This window comes from Mytilus trossulus, chromosome 5, assembly GCF_036588685.1.
Source record: "Mytilus trossulus isolate FHL-02 chromosome 5, PNRI_Mtr1.1.1.hap1, whole genome shotgun sequence".
NCBI classification, from domain to species: domain Eukaryota; kingdom Metazoa; phylum Mollusca; class Bivalvia; order Mytilida; family Mytilidae; genus Mytilus; species Mytilus trossulus.
In genome coordinates this window covers 60,911,672-60,930,692 of record NC_086377.1, presented here as the reverse complement: position 1 = coordinate 60,930,692, position 19,021 = coordinate 60,911,672, and the positions used below count along the sequence as shown (strand labels likewise).

The window sequence follows — 19,021 nt, the reverse complement described above, 5'->3', positions numbered from 1 at the left end:
GTGTGATGATCCCGATTTTTCCTAATGTGGTCGGAATGCTAAATCAGATTTTACGCCAAACAATAAATTGCCCTAAAAAACAGGTGAAATATTGTGTACAGTTCTGTCGTGCAAACATTTTGAGAAATAAACAAAAATGTCAAGTTCTGTGCTTGTGTGAATTGAAGTCAACTGTGTTGACTTGAGTTATCAATGAGATATGCTCATAATTATAAATTAACTGTTAGCAAAACTTTGAATTTTTGAAAAACTAAGGCTCTTCTACCTCAGGAATAGATTACCTTAGCTGTATTTTGCAAAACTTTAAGGAATGTTTGGTCCTCAATGCTCTTCAACTTCGTACTTTATTTGGCTTTCGTTTTTTTTTATTCGAGCGTCACTGATGAGTCTTTTGTAGACGAAACGCGCGTCTGGCGTAAATATAAAATGTTGGTCCTGGTATCTATGATGAGTTTATTTGTAATAATTCAGTAAAATGTATTCTGGATTATTTTTGATAAAAGCTCTTCTTTTTTAATTCAGTAATTATCATAAATAAAACAGCTCTGGTGTTCAAAGCTTTCAATTGTTTTTCTTAACATTTTATTAGATAAAATAATTTTAGGCATTTTGTAAAATGCCTTTCAATTTTTCCAGGCATTTTGTAAAATGCCTAGAAAATTTAGTCATTATGTATAATTACCGAATCTTGCAGGCATTATAGAAAATGCCTAAAGTTTTCAGGCATTTTACAAAATGCCTAAATTTAGAAAATGCCTGTAACATATACATTTCTCTAATTCTATGGAAATTTATCCCTTTCCAAACCCATTGTATAAAAAAATTTAATCAACGTGTGGTTGATGGTGATCTCAAAAGATCATTGGATGATTTTAAGGGTCATTACCATTTTAGCTAACTGGATGAATCAAAATTGCCCTATTTGTAGACGACATAATTTCAGTAATCATGGTAAATAGTATAATATTTAGACTTCTAGTAAAATTAGGATTGTCATTGATAAATTTATTTCTCTCTTCTTTGAAATGTGAGCAATTAGCATGGTTAGGCAGCAACCATTTGATTTTCTGGGGGGCTATGTTTTTTTATGGAAACAAAAGTATGTTTCCAGTTTTTTGAGAAAAAAATAATTTGTTTTTGATTCTGAGAAAAATAAATTGTTTGTTTCACCCTCAGCTGAAAAAAACCCGTACATCATTTAAAAAGAGCTGTATGTTCCAGATATAAGAAAATCAAAATTCATCAAATATATACGTTTAACAAATATTAAACATTTTAAAATCAATGTTTTTATTACAATGAAAGTGGTACAGTAGTTTATATAATACAAGAATACTTTGACTGCTTTCCCATAATCAATTAAGGGAGCTACCATTTGAATTTTTTTTTTTTGGGGGGGGGGATGAAAAATTTTGTCCTGCATTTTTTTTAGCTGTAATATCTCTGTCCTGCCTTTTTATTTTTCACTCTGTTCGGTCTTGCCTTTTTTTATTAGTTTATCCGTCTTTTTTTTACCTTAATTGTCGGCCTGACTTTTTTTTTACTCAAAACTCCTGTCCTGCCTATTTTTTTCAAATTTCATCCTAGCCCCCCCCCCCCCCCCCCCCCATAAAAATTAGTAGCTCCCTAAGACCAGTAGGATTTCATCCTTAATTTTACATCAATAGCAAGTGGGAAACGTCCTAGCTCACCATATATCATACAGTTGGGAGTAGAAGATTTCAGATTCAGAAACAACTTTCAAAATTTTAGATGAACCTTTTCGATAATATCACAGTTATTAAATGAATCCCCATATTTCTGATCCATATCCAATCAAAAATTATGAGCTAACCTGGGAAAATCATCATCAAAGGCATAATTTTGCATCTCAAAGCTTGAGAATTTTTGTGGGATTGTAAGAAAATTTACTTTTTTACTAAAAATTACTTGTACAAGTAGTACCCTCATTGTAATATGCATAAGGTAAAAAATATATTTATACATAAATTTTCACTAGTCTATTTAAATTACAAACTTGACTTGATCCCTTTACTGTGTTTATTGCTTAACTGACATTGCGGCAAACACGACAGTCATGCAGCATATCATCTGTACATTGTATGTGTTCTTATGTGTCTCTGTAAGTTACCAATTTGACTACATCATTTACCACATACACATGATACATCACAGGCTCATTAATGAGGTGTACCGCCTGTATGTATTCTAATGTGTTTTTGTAAAGTACCAAGCTGAGTAAACAGTTTACCACAAACATCACACCCATGAGGTTTATCGCCTGTATGTGTTCTCATATGAATTTTCAAATTACAATGTACACTGAACCTTTTACCACATACATCACATTCATAAGGTTTGTCACCGGTATGTGTTTTTGTGTGTCTTCTTAAATCACCAAGCTCACTAAACTGTTTACCACATACATCACAGTTATGAGGTTTATCACCGGTATGTGTTCTCGTGTGTCTTCTTAAATCACCAAGCTCACTAAACTGTTTACCACATACATCACAGTTATGAGGTTTATCACCGGTATGTGTTCTCATGTGTCTTCTTAATTGACCAAGCTGACTAAACTGTTTACCACATACATCACAGTTATGAGGTTTATCACCGGTATGTGTTCTCGTGTGTCTTCTTAAATCACCAAGCTCACTAAACTGTTTACCACATACATCACAGTTATGAGGTTTATCACCGGTATGTGTTCTCATGTGCTTCTTTAAATTACTATAATGACTGAACCCTTTGCAACATAAATCACATATATAAGGTTTATCACCTGTATGTGTTCTCATGTGATCCCGTAAATTATTTATACGACTAAACCCTTTACCACATTCACCACATTCATAAGGTTTATCACCTGTATGTATTCTCATGTGAATCTGTAAACTATCAAGGCGACTAAATCCTTTACCACATACATCACAGTGATGAGGTTTATCTCCAGTATGTATTCTCATATGTCTCTTTAATTTACTATCATGAGTAAATTCTCTAGCACAGACCTCACATTTTAGAGGTTTTTCACCTGTATGTATTCTCATGTGTGCCTTTAAGTTACAACTGAGAGAAAAATGTTTAGCACAAGCATCACATTTATGAGGTTTTTCATCAGTACATGTATCATTTGTATGTGTTCTCATATGTCTCTTTAAGTCACCACTTTGACTAAATATTCTCGCACAAACATCACATTTATGAGGGTTTTCACCAGTATGTGTTCTCATGTGTCTCTTTAAGTCACCACTTTGACTAAATATTCTAGCACAAACATCACATTTATGAGGGTTTTCACCAGTATGTGTTCTCATGTGTCTCTTTAAGTCACCACTTTGACCAAATATTCTCGCACAAACATCACATTTATGAGGGTTTTCACCAGTATGTGTTCTCATGTGTCTCTTTAAGTCATAACTCTGACTAAATACTCTAGCACAAACATCACATTTATGAAGTGTTTTACCAGCCTGTGTGTAGTTGTGTCTCTGTATACAGCTATGCACAGTACCATTGATTGTGACTAAATCCTCTCCTCCCTCTAACATCTTATTGTGTCCCTGTAGAGTACCATTGCTTGTGACTAAATCCTCTCCTCCCTCTAACATCTTATTGTGTCCCTGTAGAGTATCATTGATTGTGACTAAATCCTCTCCTCCCTCTAACATCTTATTGTGTCCCTGTAGAGTACCATTGATTGTGACTAAATCCTCTCCTCCCTCTAACATCTTATTGTGTCCCTGTAGAGTACCATTGATTGTGACTAAATCCTCTCCTCCCTCTAACATCTTATTGTGTCCCTGTAGAGTACCATTGATTGTGACTAAATCCTCTCCTCCCTCTAACATCTCATTAATCATGTTAATAAGGTTTATCTCCAGTATGTGAGTTCTTACACTACTCTGTAAGGAACAAAAAAACAGACATATAAACATGTATGATAAACCTTATGATATACATATGCCATGTGTGTCAATTGCAGGAAGGTATCAAAAGGTTTATCTATACAACATATCTTTTTTGACATTCTCTGCATTTATTGGGGAATCTAATCCCAAATCCCGTTGGCTATATCCTGATTTTACCCCCAACGGGGTAGAATGTCATATCAGCATTTCAGACAATGAATATTCATGATGGAGTAATATTTTGAATAAAGGAAAGATTTCAGTGGTCTGTTTTAATATATTATTTATATCTATGTATTACTGTTCCTGAATCTACCCCGTAATTAAAAAGTCAGATTTTTTTAGAAATTTACGGGGTAGAATCAGGAACAGTTATATAAGATAGAGTTTTAAGAGTTTTACGGGGTAGAATCAGGAACAGTTATATAAGATAGTGTTTTAAGAGTTTTACGGGGTAGAATCAGGAACAGTTATATAAGATAGAGTTTTAAGAGTTTTACGGGGTAGAATCATGAACAGTTATATAAGACAGTGTTTTAAGAGTTTTACGGGGTAGAATCAGGAACAGTTATATAAGACAGTGTTTTAAGACATTTACAGGGTAGAATCAGGAACAGTTATATAAGACAGTGTTTTAAGCACTTACGGGGTAGAATCAGGAACAGTTATATAAGACAGTGTGTTAAGAGTTTTACGGGGTAGAATCAGGAACAGTTATATAAGATAGAGTTTTAAGAGTTTTACGGGGTAGAATCAGGAACAGTTATATTGGATAGTGTTTTAAGAGTTTTACGGGGTAGAATCAGGAACAGTTATATAAGACAGTGTTTTAAGACATTTACGGGGTAGGATCAGGAACAGTTATATAAGACAGTGTTTTAAGACATTTACGGGGTAGAATCAGGAACAGTTATATAAGATAGTGTTTTAAGACATTTACGGGGTAGAATCAGGAACAGTTATATTAGACTGTCTTTCAAGAAAGAAGGAGGATATTTTGTTGTAACATTCATTATTTTTGTTCAAATAATTATTTAAATATTTCCTGACACAAATATCCAAGCGTCTGAAAGGGTTTTCTTTGGGGTTATATTCAGGAAAAAAAGGGGCTAGGATTTTTTTTGGGGGAAATGAAAAAATAATGTCATTAAGGTGGTATGGGTGTCTAAAATAAAAATGATAGAATTTGTTCATACTTTGTCAAAATGTAGTATCTATTGATACATGTTCAAAAATATTATAAAAATGATAGGTCACCGCGCGTTTTCTCAAGCTACAGGACTTGACAAAATGACAAATTTTGTATGGATTATACAGGAAAAAACTACTTTTTGTGAATAGAAACTAAACAAAATGATAGAATTGTAAAATAAATTAGGAAAAGATTGCTTTCAGACAATGCTTTGAGAATATCAAAAGAAAAGATAGGGTCACCGTACATTTTTCCGGCTAAAAGACAAAATAGGAAAATTTCATGTAGAGTCCTTCAGAAAATGTACTGTTTTAGAGTTATCTCCCCTTAAATTGCTAATTTGAAAATATTCAAAAACAACCAAAAATAATCTACTTTTGTAAAAATATTATAATTTCTAAGTCATATTCTTATAAATTGGTTCTTTTGATGAAAATTCACAATAAATATCTGCATTCCTGCGTCAAATCTTGCTAACTTGATAGAAAATATGGACCTTAGAAAAAATAATGACAATTAGGGGGGAAATCAGGACCAGTAATAAAGAATTAAAAACGGTTCAAAATGCAGAATGTATAGGGGAAGAATCTCGACCAGTAAAATTAAATAGAAATATGATTAAAAAGAAGTTGTTGTGGAAATCGGGGTTGAAATACTGAAAAATTATAAAATGTGGCTGAAATGAAAGGGGGGAAATCCGGAACAGTAAAAGAGAAACTGCAAAAGGATAAAATATAGGGAATGTAGGAGGAATCACGACAATGAAAGTATACTTAAAAAAGTGTAAAAACTTATTTAGGCGGGGAATAGGGGGTTAAAACAAAAAAATATTGAGTGAACTGTAAAAGATATACTGCAAAATACGACGGAAAAGGGAATACTATACTATTTTACTTTTTTTTAATAACATTTTGATAACTTGATAAAAAAAAATAGATTAAGCTTTCCCCTTTTTCCGTCGTACGTAATGTTTAAGTTATGTTTCACTCGTTATCAGGTCAGTTGCTTTAACAAATTTACGGGGTAAAATCAGGAACAGTTATATAGAACAGTGTTTTAAAAAAAATACGGGGTAGAATCAGGAACAGATATATAGAGCAGTGCTTTAACAAATTTACGGGGTAAAATCAGGAACAGTTATATAAAACAATGCTTTAACAAATTTACGGGGTAGAATCAGGAACAGTTATATAAGACAGTGTTTAAGACATTTACGGGGTAGAATCAGGAACTGTTATATAAGACAGTGTTTTAAGATATTTACGGGGTAGAATCAGGAACAGTTATATAAGACAGTGTTTTAAGATATTTACGGGGTATAGAATCAGGAACAGTTATATAAAAAAGTGTCTAGAAATTTGTAGGGGTGAGAGGGAATTTAAAAAAAAAACCAATGTCATTCACAATACAAGTATTTTGTTTTTGACTCATTACAAAATAAACAAACAAAACAGTTTGAAGTAGAGATGTGATTCAAAATAAAATCTTTCTTTTATTCGTATTGAATAAAATTGCGTATTTCAGTGCCCTTGGAATTCTTCCCCGAAAAATTAATGTACGGGGTAAAATCAGGATAAATCCCGTTACTGTTTTGTCAGATTCCTGTACCCCGCTTACACTATGCACATAAGCAATTATCTTTTGTAATTCATGTTTTTCGCTAGACTTTACTGCACGTGTTCACTGTGTAAGTTTTTTTGTTTTAAAGAAAAGCTAGTTGTGTTGATCAAATAGTATTGTAAACTTTTACTGGCAATGTTCGATTTTGGGGCCTTTTACAATTTGCTATTCATGAAGTATGGGTTTTCCTCAGTGTTGAAGTCCAAGTGGTTGCCTTTAATTTCTTACACGATGCATCTAGATACTTTATTTAACTTTGGCATGTTTGGAGCATAGTGTCTCATAATATTTTATTAAATTTTAATATGATTAATTACCAATCACGTATACAGGTATAACCTAGTCCAAATGACTACATGACGTCTTGGAAGGCTATTTTAAGGTTCATGTGGACCCTATGGCTAAAATGGCTGCATTTTGGTATCATAAAATATTGTCTCCCATGAAATATTGTCTGTCGGAAAAAATTTCATATAAAATATTGTCCAGACAGTATTTGAATTTCATAATCATGATAATGAAATATTGTCCTTGACAATATTTTATTATGAACAAGATGAAATAGTACTTAGGGAGCTACCATTTGATTTTTATGGGGGGGGGGGCTAGGATGAAATTTGAAAAAAATAGGCAGGACAGGAGTTTTGAGTAAAAAAAAAAGGCAGGATGAGACACTTGCAAAAAAAACTAGAGGCTCTCAAGAGCCTGTGTCGCTCACCTGTTACTGTATTTACTGATGTCGGTCATCTTGGTTGGTAGGTGGGGGTCATTAGACACTTTTTTAAAATAGATACCATAGTGATGATTGTGGCCACGTTTAGTTTAATATGGTCCATAGTTTTAGAAAAGAAGATTTTTGTACAAGTTACAAAAATTACGAAAATTTGTTCAAAATTGACTATAAAGGGCAATAACTCCTAAAGGGGTACTCTTACAATTTTTATCATGTTGACTTATTTGTAGATCCTACTTTGCTGAACAAAATTGCTGTTTACAGTTTATCCCTATCTATAATAGTATTCAAGATAATAACCAAAAACTGCAAAATTTCCTTAAAATTACCAATTTTAGGGCAGCAACCCAATAACGAGTTGACAGATTCATCTGAAAATTTGCGAGGGGATAGATCTTATTCTGATGGACATTTAAATCTTGAAAGATTTGCCCTAAATGTCTTAGTTTTAAAGATATAAATCAAAAACTGCATTTTACCACTATGTTCTAATTTTAGCCATGTCGGCCATTTTGTTTGGTAGGCGGTGTCATCGGACACATTTTTCAAACTATATACCACAATGATTATTATCACCAAGTTTGGTTTAATTTGGCCATGTAGTTTCAGAGAAGAAGATTTTTGTACAAGTTACAAAAACTGACGAAAATTTGTTAAAAATTGACTATAAAGGGCAATAACTCCTTAAGGGGTTGACTGACAATTTTGGTCATGTTGACTTATTTGTAGGTTTTACTTTGCTGAACATTATTGTTGTTTACAGTTTATCTCTATCTATAATAGTATTCAAGATAATAACCAAAAACTGCAAAATTTCCTTAAAATTACCAATTCAGGGGCAGCAACCTAACAACAGGTTGTCCGATTCATCTGAAAATTCTAGGGCAGATAGATCTTGACCTGATTAACAATTTTACCCCATGTCAGATTTGCTCTAAATGTTTTGGTTTCAAAGATATAAGCCAAAATATACATTTTACCCCTGTGTTCTATATTTAGCCATGGCGGCCATCTTGGTTGGATGGCCAGGTCACCGGACACATTTTTTAAACTAGATACCCCAAGGATGATTTTGGCCAAGTTTGGTAAAATTTGGCCCTGTAGTTTCAGAGGAGAAGATTTTTGTAAAAGTTTACGGACGACGGACGCCAAGTGATGAGAAAAGCTCACTTGACCTTTCAGGTCAGGTGAGCTAAAAAGTCAGGATGACAATTATTGTAAAAAAAGTCAGGATAAACTAAAAAAAAAAAAAACAGGACCGGATAGAGTGAAAAATAAAAAGGCAGGACAGAGATTACAACTAAAAAAAAATGCAGGACAAAATTTTTCATCCTAGCCCCCCATAAAAATCAAATGGTAGCTCCCTTACACGTCCATATCCATGAAATTTTGTCACCTCCTTCTGGACAATATTTCACTATGAAATTCTGTTCATGACAATACTTCACTATGAAAATACTGATCAATACTGGCTTTGGAAATCTTTTTCAATAAAAAATTATTACACAATTAGAAAAAGCAAACAAGCATGTATCATGCACATTTTTATATTTATAACTAAAATGGTTTTGTACATGTAAAGTACATTGTAGTAAGGAATTTATATCATTACTAATAGTGAGTTTCAAACTTGCATAGATCTTTACAAATGGTTAATTATAGATTGTCAAATAGATATAGGAAGATGTGGTATGAGTGTCAATGTATCATATGTTTCATTTTATCCTGATTTATTAGAGTAATTTCTTGCAATTTGATTGGCTGATATTGTCATGATTGTCTTAATAAATTTCAGTACAATTTTTATCATGTCAATTGGAATTATCTCCCTTATTTATTACGTCAATTGAAATTATCTCCCTTATACCACTGACCTAATAAAAAATATATATATCATGTATATAGTTTGAGTTGAGTCCTAATATTTTTTATTTTTCACAGTTTTAGATTAAAATATATTTGGTTAATATTGTCCTATTACTGTAAATTCAGAAATTAATGCGAGGTTTTTATTATTGCGAAAAATGCGACTGAGTTGTAAACGCAATAATTCGAACTCGCATTTTGAAATATTTCATATGAATTTAACAGGATTTTTCTCAAAATCGTAGAAATCGAAATCGCATCTAAGTCTAAAATAACAAAATCGCAATAATAAATGCACACCATAATTTCTGAATTTACAGTATTGAATTTGAATATAATAATACATGTATGTTAATATATAACAAAATCAGGATAAATTGGTTACACAGTGTTCAATTGTCCTAATATTAGAGACAATTCTTGTATTAGACAATTGCATACTGTGTAACTAATTAATAGTCTTACATTCCTCTGTACAAATATAAGTAATGTACGTACTGACTAGAAAGAAAGGTGTGGAAGCAAGTACTGCTGAGCGGAGCGAGGTGAAAAAAATTTGGGACCCTGTTATGCAGAAAATTTTTTTTTTTCGTTTTTCGGTCATAGGACGGCTAAAAGAGGAGCTATATCATGTATATGTAGATAAAAGTTTAGGAATGTAAAACTATTAATAAATCTTCTGTATTTTTGATACAGAATTTACTCAAAATTGTCCAAAATCTTCTCTTGGGGTCTGGGAAGAAAGACACTTCTCTATTACTTTGTCAATATTCACACTGAAATCCCGATGAATATGCAGTAATGCTATATAACTGTCGTTGTTTATTGTTGATCGTACATTTGTTTTCAATTACATATGTAGTACCATGACTGAAAGATCTCCATCATGGCATGGTAGCACTCGCGAAATGTTATAAACAAGCGTACGTGTCCGGCATCGAGTCACCTCCCAATTGAATTCGTCAAAATTACATGCCAGGTCAGTTTCGTATGTCTCAGACAAATGAGATTTGCTCGTTTGTGATATTTCCTACAACACGATGAAGCAGATACAGCGCAAGGAAGATAATACTTGAAGCGACCCCACTATCCAGTTCCCTTATAATATGGTCTAAAATTGCAAAAAATAATAAGAATTTCCAATACTGTTTTGGCGTGGTTGCAGGGTGATAAGCTCCGGCAGTCTGTCGACCACTTCGCCTCTGCATATTTTCAACGATATCGAAGGGATCTAATAATTTTAATGCCGATTGGGACATCTCATTCCAAACTGATGAACTGTACACTGTAAAATATGCTCCAAAACTACATGTCTTAGACTGAGTATTATAAATTCAAATCTTGTAAAAGATACAAGTTACCTTCTGATCTTGTCATTTTTTTTATTTTTAAACCAAAGGTCGTTATTTGATGATATTTCATCAATTAAAAAGGTGACAACATAGTTGTTTCCTTTAACATTCAATTTATAAATTTTGATTTTGCCATTTCTTTTTTGCATGCCGAATCAATGTACACGCAACTGCAAGTTAGCGTATATGGAGCCACGATCTTTTTCTGCATGACTCGAACAGCTTCATCAACACTTCTAACTATAGGTTGTCAAACTAATATCTGGGAAACCAACAGTCTCCGAACGTTAAACAAATATCATAATCATAATAGTCTTAGATAATACATGCATCATGCTGTCTGATTCTGATTGATAACTCATCTCTCTCTCTCTTCTTTCATGTCTTTTCTTTTTGTTTTCTTTTTTGTTGTTGTGAAAACGAAGTGGATGCACATGCTGTCGTGCCTCTGGGTAGCTACGCCCCTGACAATAACTTATTTTGTAAATTTATACACAAAAATTCCTATGTACCCTCTCTAACATGAAGAAAAAATTCCATGACAATCTGTCTATGAAATATTGTCTCAATACTCACAAAATATAACCAAAATATAACCTCCCTTTAACGTGTTTAACAGAACAAAATTGCATAGTATACATCTGTGAGGGGGGATAGGACCTTTATCAGGACTCCGGGATCGGGTGTTTTTAAGCTTGCGATTTCGGGATTGACCCTTTCAGGATCCGGGAATTCTTTTTTCGGATTTCAGGACCCCTGGATGTCGATTTTTAAAGCCAGGGATTGCGGGATTTTGGGTTTTTAAGCCTGGGATTACGGGATCAGGACACCTTCTATCCCCCCTCATCTGTGAAATATTGTCTCAATTCACTAAAAAATATAACATCCCTTTAACAAAACAGAGTTCCAATGATGATAGTATTCACAGAGACATATAATGTATTATCTGTCTCTGGTATTCATCAGTGAAATATTGTCTATATACAGACAAAATTTCACTATGATTATACATAGACATGATAGATTAGTTATGAAATATTGTGTCTTGTGGTACAATATTTATAGGACAATATTTTGCTTTACATTGCAAACTGTCCTGGCAAACCTGTGCATCTGGAAAATGTTTAAGGCATACAATGTAGCATGCCCTATATAAATAAAATTATGTTTGTCTGTACTCTGAGTAAATATTGAGGTGAAAATGCAGCCATTTTAGCCAAAGGGTCCTCATGAACCGTGCACCCTATGGCTAAAATGGCCGTATTTTCACCTCAAAATTTACTCGAGTACAGACAAACCTGCGCATCTGTAACGCATTTCAGGCATAGCATGCCCTAGATAAATGAATTTTAAGTATGTTTTATGTTTTAGAAAAATAAAAACTTACCAGGATTTTGCCGTGCACTTTTTTTCATTCCTCCAGAAGGTGCCAAAATAAACTAAGTTGGGAAACAGGTTTGAGAACTTCCCCTGGCACAGGTAAAAAATAAAGTGAGCATTTTTTATTGACATAGACATTAGATGGACAATAGATACCTGGCAATAAATTGGTTATTTAAACTGTGTACCTGAGTGGACCATATCAAGGTAAACTCAACTGTTTGTTAATTTTATCATCTTCTGCAGAGACGAAAAAAAGTGTACGGCAAAATCCAGTTCAGTTAAGAATTTTCTAAATCATACAATGCATTTGAATTTTATTTATCTAGGGCATGCTATGCCTTAAAACTTTTCCAGATGCACAGGTTTGCCTGTACTCAGAGAAAAATTTGAGGTGAAAATACGGCCATTTTAGCCATAGGGTCCACATGAACCTTAAAAGTACAACTTTTAGCTTTGTTATTTGCCGTCTTACATGACAAATTTCAGTCTGGACAAGCAGATAATAGCTTCTTCATAGTTTTCACGTTATAAACAGTGTCAATTCTACCCATTTATTGCTCACTCCAGTTTGTTAAAGAATAAAATAAACCATAGTATTTTATACTTACTTTGTTTTTGAAGGGAGAATTTAAGTCGGGGGAAAGAGACCCAAGGTATATTATTCAATATGTATTTTCTTCCAATAATCATGATAATGGAACACCTCCTCAACGGATACGAATCGCCGTTTTATATATTAAGTGCACTGCTAACATTGTTTCTCTATTTATAATGAACATAAAACATTGAGTCTTCGATACAATGTTCCCAGATATAAAGACAAAAACATTAAAATCAGAACGTCTAAACCCGCTGCATTTGTTTGCACATGTCTTATGCCAGGAGCATGATTCTAAGACGTAGACTACTAGTTGTCGTTTGTTGGTGTGGTTCATGGTGTTTCTCGTTTGTGTTATCACGTGACAGATGAGACCGATGGTTTTCCGTTTGAATGGTTTTACTTGAGTCCTTTTCGGGCCCATTATAGCTTCCTGTTTGATGTAAGCCAAGGCTCCGTCACGTTCGGGTGACCAATAATCATGGTTTATGTAGTAGTGTCATTTTTACGTCTATTAAATAATAGTAAAAATATCTTTAAAGTTCTTAAATTAATGGTATTTATTATAAACGTTTAAATCTTGCATTTTGATAAAGGAATATTATTATTTAAATCAAATCTACACTTTACTTTTTATATTGAGTTCATGAATATTCAAAAGGTTCTTACTTTAAATAACGTATTTGATTGGTCATTGTGATTTCGCGGTCAATTTATATTTTGTACTGACCAGGTAGATTTGCACGGGAGATTGAAAACTACAGTCGTATTATATTGTATCTCGATTTATATACCTGTGTCATGGTTTTAATTCATTGTGGACACAACATATTACATATTGATGTAAGTTAACTTCTTTATTATATAATTAATATTTTCACATGTAAATGATAAATTTAGCAAATTTTCTGTTGTATGATTTCGTTCTCCTCGTAAAGTTTGGTTATTACATAAGTAGGATAGATGAACCCGAGAATATTTTATTTAGCTTCGTGCTACATGTATTTTATTCATCTACCGTTAATTTGTCACGGTAGAACTAGATATTTGCTTAGCTATTTGATTATTGATACAGATAATTTATATTTCATAAATGGCGGCATATTAGACAAAATAAGGAAAAGTGTTAAAGTGGATATTTATTAGTACACTTATATTATACATTGTAATGATAGAAGTATAACTATAAATGAACTGGAGTTATTTTGTCATATCGTATATTTTAATATTTTACGAGTCCGAATGTTTATGATTGCATTTTGGTTTTAGGACTCCATTGATGTAATTATATACAGAGTATACATTGTGAACTGTGCCTTGTCCTTGCCAGTAAGAACTCACTCCACAAGTGGTAAGAGTCAATCTATTTTTAACTATGTAATGTTGTAAACAAGACGTTATAGATTATTTCCCTTTAAATATGCGGTTTTAAGCATATTTAGTATATTGGTTTAATTAGTCTTTATGAGAATAGTTTCTACATTTTAATTATTGTTGTAATGTAATTGTATGTAAAGAACAAACAATATATTATGTTCCGATCAGTTTAATGTAATGTTCGCAGTTTTAACTTTAGTTTTGTACCGTACTTAAAGTAAACCAGTAAACACTATATAGTATATTATTTACGATCAAGGGTTACATTCTTGTGTAGTGTATGACAATGAGATTTAAAACTACACGTGACATCATCTCACTAATTGTCTATTATATGTATTCGCAGTATAGTACACAGTATTAAAGTGCATTGTATTTTACCATAACTATAGGTGATATGTATAACTTAGGGTACTTGAGTTTTGTAATAGATCTGTTATTTATAATTGTGATATTGTTATTTCAGAGTTTATTTTTATACTACTGGTATAATAAATCATCCGAACCCTAAACAGAGTTTGTTATATCTTTACCCAAGAACCGACCCTGTTACAAAATGGCGCCCAACGTAGTTTAATGGATTGATGGCACAGTCGAATTAGGGTAACAGTGTGTGTGTGTGACCACCGAAGCAGACGACAGACGAGACCACGTGATGTTTGTTTACCAACAATGCGCAGATGTCCGAAGATGCACGTGCCAGTGTTTACATCCGTTGATGTCCACATGTGTTTATTTACATTAACATTTTATTCCTGTTCCAGTTATGAAGATTTGTGAAACCGGAAGTTACTTTTAGTAACTTAGACTTTTTGATTTTCTTAATTGAAAATAGAACATTTGTTGTTTAAATTAATTCTTATTATTGTGATTGGAATTGGAAAAGTAACTTAGCTTTATAAGGTAGGCTTTTTACTTATATATATATTATAATTGTATACTGAAATAGTTTGCTTACACACTTTGAAAAAAAAATTATTTTACACATGCATTAATTTGTTTACCTAAAGAAGACTTTAATTAAATAGCATACATTGGTCGATTACTATATCGTATTGCAACATCAACACTTATTACAGCAACATACATTGAAAGATAGCATACATACATACATACATGTAGTGTTATTGGTATACCACAGTTCAACTTGAACTTAGTTACACTTAAACATTTTTACACATTGACATTGTTCATTCATTCATACACTTTTGGACTTTGAATTTTTTTTGTTAACGTCCTACATATTGACCTTTCACACTTAAACATTTTACATTCGAACATTGAATTTAAAATATTTCTTTGTTCATTGAACATTAGCATCACTTGGTGGTTGATTGTTTACATTTATAAGAGAGTGCAGATGTACTTGTAGAATTTATTGACTTATATTTTTACACATTAAAAGTACATTTTATACATAAAGCAACACTATCGTATACAGTTATAGTATATAGTACCTTTACTCTGTGTTGAACTTAGACAGAGTTTGAAAAATCTATAGTTTGATTAAATAGATTTGAAATAAGTGACTGTTGAATTATTTTGAATTATTCACTTACAAATACAATTTGATTGAGGTGCACTCATTTGCATATGATGCTCAATCATTTTAATATTTGGTAGTACTTATTTATCAATGCACACTCATGTGTATTTGATTTAATTTGTGTGTATTTTAGTAATTGTAGAATTGAGTATTAGTTATTGATTAAAATTTACCATTTTGATTTATTGTACTAATGATACTCTAGTGTGGTGGTTATGTAGTTTATAGTTGTATTGTATTACATAATTTTTGTTTTGAAACACGTTTGATAGACATAGGCTTTTGGGATTGAAAGTATTTTGTTTTTCACTTTCGATTTTGTTGTTGGCATTTATTAAGTAAGGGGCTACTACATTCTTCCAATTAGTCATGGAACAGTATGGTCCAAAGAAGAAACGCCATCGTCGTAGACGTAGACAACGACCCTACTGGGACAACGATTTTGACAACCAAGCCAATCAACACTACTCACCTACTTCAACTCCTATTCCAAAAGATCCTATCGTACTTGATCACATAGCCATTGGTTGCCGTATACGATTAGACCATTCACGACAAGCCTTTAACTTCCAGCAGATCAACGCTGAAGATAGAACATATGCATACCAACAGCAACAGTCAACACAAGATGTCACTGACCAACTAATAGGTAACACCAACGAAGTCACTGTTAAGATACATGGTATTCCAGCTACAGCTTTATTAGACACAGGTTCCACAGTTAGCACTGTCAGCGAGTCATTTCATCGACAATACTTACCTGATCATACTATACAGACACTTAACCGTATTTTACACATTGAATGTGCTGATGGAGAGAACTTACCGTATCATGGTTACATCACTGTCGACTTAGAATTACCTGGAGCATCACCATCAGATTTACCACAACCTTGCTTACTACTAGTAGTTCCTGATAGCAACTACAACAAGGCCGTGCCTTTGCTACTTGGTACCAACGTATTGCATAGAGCTATGGATGATGTGAAACAACGCTTTGGTCAACGGTTTTTGCAGAACGCCAACTTGATTACACCATGGTATATGACGTTTCGATGCCTTTTACTCAGAGAGAAAGAACTCAACAAGAGAAACAACAGGTTAGCATTGATTAAATGCGCAGAGGGAAAGACTGTTCGCATTCCACCGAATAAAGATGTTATGCTTCAAGGCTATACGGACCATGAGTTGCCGTACCACCCTGTATGTGGAATACTTCAACCAACACATAAGGCAGCAGTACCTGAAGACTTAGACATAGCTCCAACTCTTGTCAACTACCAATACAGAGATAACAGATTAGTACCTGTACATATCAGCAATGTTACAACGAGAACCATAACAGTTTCACCGAACGCTATCCTATGTGAGCTGCAACCTGTCTCAATTGCTGATATAGAAACACCAGATGGTACAGATTATGATGTTTTGAATGACGTTCACTTACCAACCGACGTACTCAGTGATGAACAGTTAGAGAAAGGTAAACAACTACTTAGACAGTATAGAGATGTTTTTAGTATGTCAGACACCGACATTGGTCATACAGATGCAGTTCGTCATAGAATTGATCTTACTGATGATACACCGTTCAAGCAGAGACATAGGCGTATACCACCAGCCATGTTTGATGAAGTTCGTACACATCTACAACAACTACTTACAGCTGGAATAATACGACGTTCACACTCAGCTTGGTCATCTAATGTGGTACTTTGTCGAAAGAAGGATGGGAAACTCAGAATGTGTATTGATTACAGACAACTTAATCAAAGGTCCGTGAAGGATTCCTACGCTTTGCCACGCAGCGAGGAGATACTAGACGCTCTTGGAGGTAATACGCTATATACTGTACTGGATATGAAGAGCGGGTACCATCAGGTAGAAGTAGAAGAGTCCCATAAGCAGAGAACAGCTTTCACTGTCGGCCCACTAGGCTTTTACGAATTTAACCGCTTGCCGTTTGGATTAGTCAACAGTCCAGCGACGTATCAGAGACTAATGGAAGAGATACTAGGAGACCTACATCTTGATATCTGCTTTATCTATCTGGACGATCTTATCATATTCTCCGATACTTATGAGGAACATCTAGTAAGATTAGAAAAAGTACTACAGAGGTTAAGAGAAAGCAACCTCAAACTATCACCGAAGAAATGCTCATTCCTTCAAGAGAAAGTTAAATATATAGGCCATATCGTTTCCAAAGATGGAATACAACCAGATCCTGCAAAGATAGACAAGGTAATCAACTGGCCACGTCCAACAACACCAGAAGAAGTCCGTCGTTTCCTTGGGTTTGTAGGATACTACCGGAAGTTCGTTAAAGATTTTTCGAAAATAGCACGACCACTCACCGACTTAATGCCTCCACCGAAAAGTTCATCAAAGAGACGCAAGCAAAAACCTCGAGATCCAAACAGTCAATCATGGATTTGGGGAGATCTTCAAGAAAAGGCTTTCCAGACACTCAAAACAGCACTTGCTTCACCACCTATACTTGGTTTTCCACGGTACAACAAACAGTTTGAGTTACATACTGATGCATCCATGCAAGGTTTAGGAGCTGTATTATACCAAGAACAGGAAAACAAGAAGCGTGTCATTGCTTACGCCAGTAGAGGACTCAGTAAGACCGAGCGAAATTACCCAGTACACAAGTTAGAATTTTTGGCATTAAAATGGGCTGTCACCGAGAAATTCCACGACTATTTATATGGAAACACCTTTACAGTATTAACAGACAACAATCCTCTAACATACGTGCTAACATCAGCCAAATTAGATGCAACTGGACACCGTTGGATTGCAGCATTAGCATCGTACAACTTTAACATCATGTACAGACCAGGTTCCAAGAATGCCGATGCTGATTCTTTATCAAGATTGCCCGAGTTACTTGGACGTTCACCATCCAACTTAGATGCTACTTCTGTCAAAGCCATCTGCAATCTTCAGCATGCTCAACCTTTCGTCGATACTTTGTCGATGAATACTCTTGCAACTGTTGATGATACATCGTTACCAGCACAGCACTTGGTTGACATCAAATCAGAACAAAAGAGCGATTACAGAATTAAAGAATGGATTTACTGGGTATCCGAACACCGCAAGCCAACTAAGGAACAACTAGAAAGATCACCAGAGAATACATGGTTCATCAATAACTTCGACAAATTACAGCTTAAAGATGAAATTCTATTCAGGGAAGCTACACTTGATTGCCAAACAGTTAAGCAACTTGTTTTACCAGAAACTTGCGTTCCGAAAGTCATGAAAGCACTTCACGATGGCATGGGCCACCAAGGACGAGATAAGACACTGTCACTTATAAGAGATAGATTTGTATGGTATGGGATGACAAGAGATGTGGATCAGTGGATAACACAATGCAACAGATGCATAAGACGAAAAACACCAACTAATGAAAGGGCACCACT

General features: G+C 33.9%; 1 protein-coding gene across 1 annotated transcript; it reads right to left on the bottom strand.

Annotated features, from left to right (window-relative positions):
* Nucleotides 1–1,611: 1,611 nt before the first annotated feature.
* On the bottom strand, nucleotides 1,612–12,751 carry LOC134719002 (zinc finger protein OZF-like). Its single transcript, XM_063581901.1, has 2 exons — nucleotides 12,669–12,751; nucleotides 1,612–3,908 (listed from the first exon to the last, which is right to left on the bottom strand). Exon 2 carries the CDS (start codon nucleotides 3,864–3,866, stop codon nucleotides 2,181–2,183), a length of 1,686 nt encoding a protein of 561 aa, XP_063437971.1. The 5' UTR covers nucleotides 3,867–3,908; nucleotides 12,669–12,751; the 3' UTR covers nucleotides 1,612–2,180.
* Between the last annotated feature and the right edge of the window lie 6,270 nt (nucleotides 12,752–19,021).